This window comes from Stenella coeruleoalba (genome assembly GCF_951394435.1).
Source record: "Stenella coeruleoalba genome assembly, chromosome: 1".
Lineage (NCBI taxonomy): Eukaryota > Metazoa > Chordata > Mammalia > Artiodactyla > Delphinidae > Stenella > Stenella coeruleoalba.
Genome location: NC_137169.1, coordinates 188,061,611 through 188,073,999, shown reverse-complemented (window position 1 = coordinate 188,073,999; position 12,389 = coordinate 188,061,611). Strand labels below are relative to the sequence as shown.

At 33.7% G+C, this 12,389-nt stretch overlaps 1 protein-coding gene across 6 annotated transcripts in view; it reads left to right on the top strand.

The window, feature by feature from the left end:
- The window catches only part of DCAF6 (DDB1 and CUL4 associated factor 6), a 173,037-nt gene that overhangs the window by 154,237 nt on the left and 6,411 nt on the right, over positions 1–12,389 (top strand). For all 6 annotated transcript variants that reach the window (XM_079939962.1, XM_079939961.1, XM_079939960.1 and 3 more), the window contains 4 exons: positions 6,135–6,273; positions 8,112–8,268; positions 8,901–8,989; positions 10,919–11,024. In XM_079939962.1, the coding sequence (XP_079796088.1) occupies positions 6,135–6,273; positions 8,112–8,268; positions 8,901–8,989; positions 10,919–11,024 (491 nt within the window). The remainder of the gene's footprint in view (positions 1–6,134; positions 6,274–8,111; positions 8,269–8,900; positions 8,990–10,918; positions 11,025–12,389) is intronic.

The window sequence follows — 12,389 nt, the reverse complement described above, 5'->3', positions numbered from 1 at the left end:
TTGCTTTTTGGTTTTAAAGGATTCTGTTGATATAGCCTTTAGCTCAAAGATTCTTTTCTCAGCCATGTCCAGTCTACTAATAAGCCCATCAAAGGTAGTCTTTGTTTCTGTTCCAGTGTTTTTGATCTCTTGCATTTCTTTTTGTTTCTTTCTTAGGATTTTCATCTCTCTCCTTACATTGCCCATCTATTCTTGCATGCTGTCTACTTTATCAGTTAGCGAGCCCTTGGCATATTAATCATAGTTGTTTTATATATTTTTTTATTCTTTTAAAGGAGAATGAAAGCCCTGAAGACAAATTCCCCAGTTGCTGGGGGAGGAGGCTTTATAAGCTGGCTGGCGTTGGGAGAGGTCAGGAAGCTTTCAGAGCTGTTGCAGTAGTCTGGAGGACAGGGGAGGTCTGAGGATGCTGATGGCAGGAAGGATCTTTTTTTTTTTTTTTTTTTTGGCCACGTGGTGCAGCATGTGGGATCCCAGTTCCCCGACCAGGGATCAAACCCACGCCCCCTGCATGGGAAGTGCAGAGTCTTAACCACTGGACCGCCAGGGAAGTCCTGAATCATAGTTGTTTTAAATTCCTGGTCTGTCGCAAGAGGGAGGAGATGTGAGGATATATGTATATGTATAGCTGATTAACTTCGTTATAAAGCAAAAACCAACACACCATTGTAAAGCAATTATACTCCAATAAAGATGTTAAAATAAATAAATAAATAAATTCCTGGTCTGAGAGTTCCAACATCCCTGCCATATCTGGTTCTGATGCTGTCTCTTCAGATTGTTTTTTGCCTTTTGTTATGCCTTGTAATTTTTTTCCATAGCTGTATATGTTGTACTAGGTAATAGGAACTGTGGTACGTAGGCCTTTAGTAATGTGGTGATGTGGGGGGGAGGGGACGCATTCTGGAGTTCTGTGATGCCTGGTGTCCTCCCCTCTCTTAGGGATCCAAGAAGAGTTGTTGATTTTTCAGTCCATTCAGCTTTTACTTATTAGCTTTGAAGTGGGAACCTTCAAGCTCCTTGCATGTGGAAGCAGATTTAACAATCTTTATACTCCTGAGATAAATCTAACTTGGTCATGATAGATTATCTTTTGGACATGTTGTTGGATTTAGTTTGCTAATATTTTGTGAGGACTTCTGCATCTATATTCTGACTGAATTTCCTTTCTTATAGTCTCATGACCCTTTTTTTGGTAAAAAGTTACAGTAGCCTCAGAGAATGAGTAGAAGAATATTTCCTCTTTTTCTTTTCTCTGGCAGAGTTTGTATAAGATCGGAATGATCTTTTCTTTGAAAATTTACTAGACCCTACTTATAAAATTATCTGGAACTGGTATTTTCTTTGGGGTATGTTTTTTAAGTATTATTTTGATTCTTTAATAATTACAGGACTATTTCAACTCTCTCTTCTTTAGTCAGTTTTAGGTGATATTTTTCAATTTGTCGATTCATCTAACTTTTCAAATTTATTATAGTATTTTTATTGTCTTCTTAATTCCTGCTGTGTCTTTAGTTATAGCCACCTTTTTATTCATAACATTATTTCTTTGAACCCCCTTAATTTTTTCTCCATTATCCTGGTCAGGGAACTAAGATCTGGCAAGCCATGTGGCACAGCCAAAAAAAGAAAAAAAAAAAAGAAAAAGAAACAACTTTTGGCTTTGTTGATTTCTTTCATATTTGTTAACCCCTTTGTTTTATACTTCTAGTTTTCTTCTCTCTTTATTATTTCCTTCCTTGTATATTGTTTGAGATTCCTTTGTGGTTCTTTTTCTAACTTCTTTAGTTGTATACATTCAGCTTTTTTTCATTAACATCTAATTTGTGGTCAGAGAACATGGTTGGTTTAGACGCATACTTTGAAGTTTGTAGAAAGTGGCTTTGTGGCCTTGTACATGATAAATTTGTAAATGTGCCTTGTGTGCTTGAAAAGCATATGACTTTAATTTTTAATGTAGAATTTTATATGTGACCATTCGATTAAGACTAATTGTGCTGTTCATATTATCCCTATTTTTTGCTAGCTTGACGTATAAAATAGTGAGAGAGAGGTATTGAAATCATTAAAATGGTGTATGTATCTAATTCTCCTTGTAGTTCTGTCATTTTCTTTTTTAATGCAGTTTGAGGCTTTTTATTGTATGCATATATGTTAAATTGTTATATCTTCCTGGTAAACTGAACTTATTATATATGTAGTAATCCTCTCTACCTTTAATGCTACTTTTTATCTTAGTCTGTTTTGTTTGATATTACTGTAGCTATGCCACCTTTCATTTGATTAGTATTTGCACAATATCCTTTTTCCCTGAAATCTTTCCTTGTCATAATACTTTAGGTATGCCTGAGACAATCTCATTTTTCTCCATTGGTGAATTTAGTCTCTTTATTATTATCATGGCTACTTTTGGACTTGTTTCCAACTTTTTACTTCTGATTATCCTGTTTTACCTAATTTTTTTTAACTTTCCTGTCTTTTTTAGGATTAAGATTTTTATCTTTTTGCTGATGTTATTTTGCTTTTTTCATTTTCTTTCCTCCATTGGGTTGGAATGTATACTCTTTATTTATTGTTTACTTCTGAAATTTTCCATGCTTACTGAACTTTGTATTATCTTTTATGAATTTTAAATTGCATGCCAAGTTAACATAAGCTATCATATATATATAAAAGAACTCATAACTAATAATCTCAAAAACAACTTTGCAAATAGTAGGCTTTTAATAAATAGTTATTTGCTGATTGGTGTTCTTCATATGTATGTATCATTTTAATTTTATTAAATTTGCAAAGTAATAAATTACAAATTTATTATTTTCAACATCTTATATTCTTTTGATGTTTCTTATGAAATATCCTCTAGGAAAGTGGTATCAGTGTGTTAATTTTTTTTTTTTTTGGCCACACAGCCAGAGGGATATTAGTTCCCTGACCAGGGATTGAACCCAGGCCCTTGGCAGTGAAAGTGCTGAGTCCTAACCAGTGGACTGCCAGGGAATTCCCCTCAATGTATTTATTCTAAGTTTATTCATCTCTTTTAGAACTGTTTGCTGTGTTGGACATTACCTGACATTTACTGTCACTTTTTATCGTCTAATTTGAAATGTGTGTACTTGAAGCTTTTTTTTCTGTTTTAGATCATTTTCCTATAGCGAGATAGTGGTAGGTGCCCTAATCTTTTATCTAAACTGTACAATACAGACTACATAACTTGAGATCTATTTTTCAAAATTATTCTTTATCAGGATTAAGCCAAACAAACATTAAGCAATAAATTAGACCATATTCTACAGCAAACTTTTAAGTGAAATGAACACTTATGATTTGGTACCATCAATTCTTAATTACTATCATCTCATTACTCATTCAACTTTAATTTTGCCCACATACCTTGTTTTAAGTGATTTCAGCTTTTGTCTAATTCTTAATTTGTCATATAGTTTCTTTTTCCATTTATAGCTCCCAAGGCCTTCAGTTTATCAGCAGGATTATTTCTATTTCCTCTACTACCTGATAGTCTTTTTTTTTTTAATTTATTTTATAGAAGTATAGTTGATTTACAATGTTGTGTTAGTTTCTAGATACTCTTTCTTAGCAAGGGTTTTTTTCTTTATTGGTTTCTTGTTAATCACATACTTTTAACTGATTGAGTGTCCTTTTCTCTTCCACTTTAGAAAAAAGAGAGTTTCAATCATATTAATTATGTTTCTTTTGAGAACATTTGAACTCTCAGCCCTTCCCATTTATCACTTCCCAATCAGAAAGAGATAATCAGAGTAACCTAAACATGTCAGCTTTCTGTGTGGTAGTTTCTAACGATATCTAACTTAAAATTTCAGACCCTGTTTTTTTTAACATATATATAGCATAGGATAAAGTTTTTTAAACACTTTTTAAATAAGCCTATAGAATTTATGATACCATTTTATGAAAAAGAAAATACCTTTTTATTATAAGACTACATAATGGTTATGTAATTGTTTTAGAAAGTGTTATTAACAATTTAGTGTCTGGTTTTCTAGACTCTTTCTATGTATATATATAAATTTTTCCCCTATGAATTATTTTTTAACCTATGTTGTAGATTCAGTAGGATAATGCTGACATTTTTCATGTTCTTGCTTATAGATCTTTCTTATTGTTTTTAATGGTGGCATAAGTATTCCAGTATATGGATGTACCATAATTTATTTAACCTATCCTTTCTGTGTATAAGACATTTAGATTATTTCCAGTGTTTCTCAAAGTACTGCAGTGAATATGTGTGTGTGTGTGTGTGTGTGTGTGTGTCTGTATATATTGTGTGTATATATATATATATATATTTGCATATTTTTCTACAGCATATATGTTTAAAAGATGAAATTGCTACATCAAAGCAAATATATGTTTTAAATTTTAATGGATATTATTTAATTTCTCCTCAAAAATATATTGTACTGGAACACTAATATATTGCCAGTGGAATTATAAATTGCTGTAACCACTTTGGAAAATCGTTTGGGAGTATCTGTTAAAGCTGACCATACGCACATACCTGTGGTCCAGCAATTCCACTCCTGGATATATACTCAACAGAAATATGTACATATGTTCGCCAAAGCACTATTTCAGTAATCAAAACCAGTAAACAACCCAATGTTCACCAACAGTTGAATGGAAAAAGTAAATTATAATGTATTTATACAAAGTAGTACTCTACAGCAAAGAAGATGAATGAACTATAGCGAAATTCAACAACATGGATGACTCTTACAAATGTAATAATGAGATAAAGAAGCTGGACACAAAATATATTTTGTATGATTCCATTTAGTTAATGTTCACAAACAGGCAAAACTAATCCATCATGTTAGGAGTCAGAATAGTGGTTTCCTATAAGGGGAACGTAATAATGGGAATGGAGCATAGAGAGACTCCTGGAATTCTATTTATCCTCTCTCTCTCATACTGGTACTGGTTACATGGGGCTATTTTGCAAAAATGCACTGAGCTACACATTTATGATTTTATACCTTCCTGAATATGTGTTCTACTTCAGTCAAAAGTTTACAACAGAAGAGTGCACTTTTTTATATATAAAACTTTCAAACTCCTACCAGTAGTGCCTATTTTCCTGTATTCTTGCCACTCTGATAGATGTAAAAAAATTTTTAATCTGATAGACATACAAAAAGATCAATTTCTTTTTATTTTTATCTTAATATTAGTGAGGCTGGGCATCCTTTTGTATATTTATTAAGTCTCTTTTTTCTATAATTTCCCTATTCATGTTCTTTACTCTTTTTCTATTATAGTGTTCATTTTTCATACTGATTTGTAGACACTTTATATATTTTGGATTTTTGGTCTATTATATGGCAAAATATAATGTTTTAAATAAGTTCAAACTAACAAAGTTATTCAGTAAACATGTGTTAGGAAAAGTTCCTTCTAATAATTAAATCAGTCTTAAAGAGTCCATTGTTCTTTATTCTCTAGTTTTGTGGCCAACTCAGTTCTTAGGAGGGTAAAATCAGCCTCATTAGCTCCAAATCTGTACTCTAATATGGAGTTCATATAGAATAGATTCTATTTGAAGGTCCTTGTTTTATTCATGTATATTAATATTGTTTTTCTTGACTAGTCTGTTCTTTGCTGAGAACAAATATCTTTAAACAAAAGCTCAAAACATAAGTTTATCTACTGAAATTATATGTTAACCTTAGTTTCTTCTTCTGGTTTCTCTTTATGCCTTTACATATCCTAACATGGAGAGGACAAATAATATGGAATAGGTTTTGTTTTATTTGTAGTAAATTGCAATTAATTTTGTCTGTATTATGTTTTTATAAAACAGCCATTTAAAAAGTGTGCCGCATGCTACTTCCTTTACTCTCTCAACCAGTACCAAATTTCTAAGTGATCTCTTAACTAAAACATTTTGTTTTAGTAACTCAACTAGTCTGGTGTAGTCTCACTGTTGTGTCTGCCTCTTTATGCTTTTGGTTGGGGATGCCTTATTGACATAATGTTTAGTTTAAATGTTTTCTAGACTTTACTGTATTTTAATGTTGCTCATTTTCATTCTGTAGTGGCCTGTGAATGTTTTTTACTTATTTCTGTTTTTTCTTCTAATATGTAATTTATAGACGCTCTGCTGTTGCCCGAATTCAGGAGTTCTTCAGGCGGAGAAAAGAAAGAAAAGAAATGGAGGAATTGGATACCTTGAACATTCGAAGGCCACTAGTAAAGATGGTTTATAAGGGCCATCGCAACTCCAGGACAATGGTACCATATACTCATGACATTCTTTGGAAGAACTGCAATTTTGTAATATGAATTTTTTTCCATAATGATTATTTTCATATATGCTAGTGTGACTCCAATATATTATTGCACCTTCACAGTTATCTCTTTACCCAAACATAGTTCTTTTCGTCCTATAATATATTGTGAAAGACCATCATTTTTTATAAGAAAACTCTACCCTACTGAGGAACTATTGTAGAATTTTAAAAATTTTAGCTTGTACAAGTAACCATTGCTTCTTTTTTTTTGCGGTTTGCGGGCCTCTCACTGTTGTGGCCTCTCCCGTTGTGGAGCACAGGCTCCGGATACGCAGGCTCAGCGGCCATGGCTCACGGGCCCAGCCGCTCCACGGCATGTGGGATCTTCCCGGACCAGGGCACGAACCCGTGTCCCCTGCATCGGCAGGCGGACTCTCAACCACTGCGCCACCAGGGAAGTCCCCACTGCTTCTTTTTTGCTCTCTCACACTTGTTGTCTACTTTCCTAGATTTTTTTAGTTCATATTAGTGCCCTTTGTTGGTTTTGGAGAGAAAGATTTGGATACATGAAATCCAGGTTCCTTGCAAAATATAGTCATATTAATGATAACTCTTTTAAAGATTGACAAGTAAAGATTTGTTTTAGTCACCTTGTCTTTCTAGACTTTAATTTCCTCATCTATGAAATAAGAATAGACCAGATGATCTCTAAGATCTTTTCAAGTTTTTATAACCCAGAAGTCTATATACCCAATGCAATATTAACTGTTTACTAAGAGAATCTTGTGAGATGATTAACGTAACTGTTACTCCGAACCATTTATATCTAGAAAGTGTTCTCATATATTCATTGAGTTATCAAAAAGTATCTACAGAATCGGTTTTAATCTGCTTTCTTTAGAGTCAAGGCAAAAAGTAACTTTGGGATGGGGAAACAATTAGCTGTCTCTATAGATATCATTGGTAGTAATAATTTAATCATTCTGGAAAGCATACTCATTATTGATAGAGGTAACCAATTTATATTTCTTGCATTTTGCTGGTTAAAATTTTGAATGAAAATAATTAGGGACAGGAATGGAAAAAAAAAAGAAGACAAGTAAATATAAAAGTATTCCAAGTAACAAAAAAACTCCTCCCCTCCTTTGCTTTGCCAAAAATAGCAAAGTAGCAGCTGCACTTAAAATGATTTCAAAAATTCTGATATGAAGTACAAAGAAAGATTTTTGATGGTTCATTCATGTGCATCTGCTGAAAAATTCCATCATAACCATTCTAACATATCCTTTGTCTCATTGCTTCATAAAAGTAAATATGTATTTATATCTTTCCTTCTTGATTGTGAGAGCTTCTAATAGCTAATAAAAAGATTGGTACTTTTTGTTCTTTTGGCATAAAGCAAGATACAGGAGGGAACAATTCATTTTTTTCTATGAATTGTTTTTATTATCTTGTAAAATCGAAAATGGAACCGTTTTTGGAAAGTTCAATAACATATATATATGTTTCCATTATACTGTTCAAAACGCAGAAATCCCATTCATTCATTTAGCAGTTATTAACTCAGCACCTACTGTGTGCCAAGTACTGTTTCAGGCACTATAAATATAGCATTGAACAAAGCAAATCCCTATCTTCATGGGGGACTTTTCATTACTTACTGCCACTTTATCCCTGCTGATAAATCTCTATCATGATTTCAATATACTAGAAGACAAAGGCTCTCTTCAATTTTTTATTTTCTGAGCCAATTAACTGTTTTAACTTGAGAATAGACTAAATCTTTTTTAATAACTTTGATTTGAATTCTCTTATCATTTCCTTTTTTTTAACCCTTAGATAAAAGAAGCCAATTTCTGGGGTGCTAACTTTGTAATGAGTGGTTCTGACTGTGGCCATATCTTCATCTGGGATCGTCACACTGCTGAGCATTTAATGCTTCTGGAAGCTGATAATCACGTGGTAAACTGCCTGCAGCCACACCCGTTTGACCCAAGTAAGATGACCTTTTATAAGGCAAGGGCTAGAAATCATTAGTATAATTAATCAGCTTCAACTTTTTCCTAGTTGTTAATATAAAAATAATCCAAATTATCCTAGAAGGCAGCCACTAGGGTCAAGTATTACTATTTGGGGTTTAAAACAAAAAACACTTATAACCTGCTTTGGGCAGAAAATATGGGGAAATAGGTTAACGAGTTTATACTCTTAAGAGTGCTTCTAAGTTTTTTCAGCTGTAAGACGTTTGGCTGATTGAACTTTTCACTACTTAACCAAATTGAACCTCCAAGCCTTTTAGTCTTCACATGTCTGAATTAATTTACCAGAACAAAGGAGCATTGGCTTGTTCTTGCCTTCCATTTGAAATTGCCCATGTTTCTCATAAAAGAGCAGTAAGTAAGAAAAAAATTCGAGTGATTTCAAGATGGTCTTAAAATTGTGTTCTAGAGTAACTTTTAGGAAATCTTCAAAATAATATTCTCAGTTAACAACTAAATGTATCAGTACAATTTCCATTCTAACTCAATTTTGCTGAACATATACATACATGCATATATACATTATAAATGTACATGAATTAATGGCATATTTCTAAGCTTTATATTAATGTGAGCATTTTATTTCTAGTTCTAGCCTCATCTGGCATAGATTATGACATAAAGATCTGGTCACCCCTAGAAGAGTCAAGGATTTTTAACCGAAAACTCGCCGATGAAGTAAGATTTTTATTATACTTATTATAGAACATATGTCACTTTGTTCCTGAACTGCTGTTTGAAGAAGAATCAAAGCAGCTCATTTTGTTATTAGCTGGTAACATAAAACAAGTTAATTCATTTAATGAGGTCAAATTTTAAGAAAAAGAAAAGTCAAGAATAAAACATGCCCACAATACTAGAGAGGTAAAAATTGGAATATTATTTGGATAAGTAGAATATTGATTATTGGTAGTAACAGATATAGTATATTGTAGTTGAAGAAACATAGGGTGACTGTTTGTGCTTATTGCAATGAAGAATCATTAAAAAAAAACCACGATGTCCTTTTAAGAAAATAGTTTTGCTATAGCTGTTCCCCATAATCATAGCCAAATAGGTAGCAGAACAAACGATTGGAGACTCTTTTCCTTTACGATTATATTTTAAGATTTCCTCAGCTTCTGAAGCTACTGTTACATCACTAGTTTTCAAACTGAGTTCTCTGAAGCTCTAGGCTTTTTACAGAATTGGAAGCAGGAAGATGGATGATATGAAAGCTAAACTCTGGGCATTTCCTTCCCAACTGCAACGAGGGTTTTCATTTTTGGGTTTCCGTATAAGATTTCTTATGAAAATAAGGATCCATTGCATTAATCAGCTACTAACTAATTGTTGAACTTCTGTGAGGAGGGGATTGCAACTAAGGTTGATACCACCCCCTCTTAATAAAATAAGAGTTCATTGCTAAAAATATTAATGAGTTGGAAAACTAGTTCTCTAGACCAAGGTTGACAGTTCACAGTGAAATTCCCACGTATACTTTTACTCATTTAATAGACATATATAAAACACTTGGTGTATGTCAGGCACAGTGCTGAATTTAGAAAGATAACCCCCTCCTTCAGAACTGAAAGACTCGTGGAAAAAACAGACATATAAACAGCTAGAATATAGTGTGCTCAGTGTCAGAGATGTACACATAGTGTTTTGGAAGCCCGTAGAAAGGAACAGCCATGCTTGCAAATGGAATAGATGGGATGGGACGGTCTTCACAGAGGAAATAAGAATTGGACTGAGTTTCCTAGGCATACAAGGATCAAAGGAACATTTGAGACAGAAGGATCAGTGTGCTTCAAGTTACTGTAAGGTAAGTGAACCACCAGTGTGCTGAAACCTAGAGGACACATATGAAAGCAGCTCAGTTGGACTAAAAAGCTAGGTTGGGGCATGGTTGTAAAGGGCCCTGTCGGGCACCCCGATGAGTTGAAAAAGTATTGTAATATCATTGGGGGACTGCTGATCAGGTTAGCATCTTTTTCTTCCTCTCATGCTTTCCTTTCTTTCTTCCTGTTTTTCCTTTGCCATGACCTTTGCTTTTCCTCTTTCTTTTTTCCTTTGCCTGTGATTATCCATTAGCTCCCTAGGTGTTCATGGATGTTCATTTAGTCCAATGCTTGGTACTTAAGACAAAATTCATTGGTAACTCTTATCCAAAGGTTTATTTTTCAAGATTACTTTGCTTCAGTCAAGGTAACATTTTTCTTGAGGGACCCAAGTGACCCAGGGATAATAATTTAACACTGCTCTGTCACTAGAAGTATCAGTTCTACTAGATGGGAAAATAATAAACTGACACAAAGTAGACTGCTCTGGAAAACAAATTATAAGTAAAAATAAATTGAATTCTTGAATGTTTTAAGTAGCCTCAAGGTTTGACCTTTGTCTTTCTGCCAGTTGAAAGAGTAGTGTTCTCTGATCTTACTCTGTCGAATGCAAGTTAAAGTAATTATTTGGTACTGAGTAGCCTTAAGGTGGAAATATAGACATATATAGATACATATGAAGAATGAAATAATTCCTGCTAATTTTTTACTGTTCTCCTAATCTCTAAGGAAAAGGTACAGTTACCCTGTGATCTTTGACATGGTTATTTAACTTGCCTCATAGGTTATAACTCGAAATGAACTCATGCTGGAAGAGACTAGAAATACCATTACAGTTCCAGCCTCTTTCATGTTGAGGATGTTGGCTTCACTGAATCATATTCGAGCTGGTAAGAACTGTCAGTGTACTATTAAAATCATTATTATATTTGAAAAACATTATTATTTAAGATCTACTTTAAAGGGATTTATTTTTTAAAAAAAGGGGGACTTCCCTGGTGGTCCGTTGGTTAGGACTCCGAGCTTCCACTGCAGGGGGCATGGGTTCGATTGGTTGGGGAACTAAGATCCCGTGTGCCATGCGGCACAGCCAATAAAGTGAAGTGAAGTGAAGTAAAAAGTAAAGTAAAAGTAAAAAGTAAAGTAAAAATTTCCTTAAATTACAAAGTCAAGGCAGCTTAACTTTTTTTTTTTTTAACACAAGAGAAGTTTATTTCTTGCTGACATTAAGTCCTCTCAGAGGGAACAGGTGCATGGAAGGCAGCTTAACTTTTGAATGAGTTCTATGAATTCTTGATCTTAGTACAGTAATTTATATCCCCATGAGCCAACTTTATTGAAAAGTGTCAAAGTGAAAAGATGAAGTCATTTGAAAATTTTATCAGCTGTGCTTTTCTTCTCAGAGTGGAAGATCATACCATAAACCTTAAGATACGTTATAGTAAGTACCCTTTAATGGTAGGTTTGGTCAAAATCAGTCACAGCCGAGACAAAAATAAATGTAACGTGTTACTACAGAGGTTGAAACAGATAGCTCAGTATGTTTTTTTCAGTATTTTTCTGTTTTAGATGATAAACTGTGAGGTTCAGTGCCACAGATACAAAATTGCATATATTATAACTAATATTCAAGAAGGAATGGAATAACCTGTGTTCATAACAGTAGAAAATATCCAGTATCCATTATAAACAAAGTGTTTATCACTCTTCACTGATATCACAAATTTCTTCATATGTTGGGTATTATTTAATAAAAACAACCACCACCATTTATGGAATACCTGTAATGTATCAGGCAATATACCAGTCATTTCACAAATTTATCCTCAGTTAGCTCCAACCCTTTACAAAGTAGATTATTTGTAATAACTCACCCCAGGTCACATAACTGATAAATGGTAAAGCCTGAATTTGAAACTAGCTTCCAAGCACTTACTCCCCTTTTACCTACAAATTTCACTTTCAGGAACACGTTCAAGTCATGAATAAGACACACAGTCCTCTGGAGGACCTGACCTCAAACTGCTTTTCTAGTGCATTCTTTCCTTCTCTATCCACTCCATCCACTCTGGCCCTCTCTGAATTTTGGGGTACATCAAACTCTTTCACTTCAGAGATCTTTCTAATCATGATGTCCCCTCCCATCCTCACTCTTTATTAGGATAACTTCCATTTCAGACCTTCAGGTCTATATAAGCAGTAGATTATATATCACTTTCTCAGAGGGTGGGGAAGGAAGAGCTAAGTATTCCAGG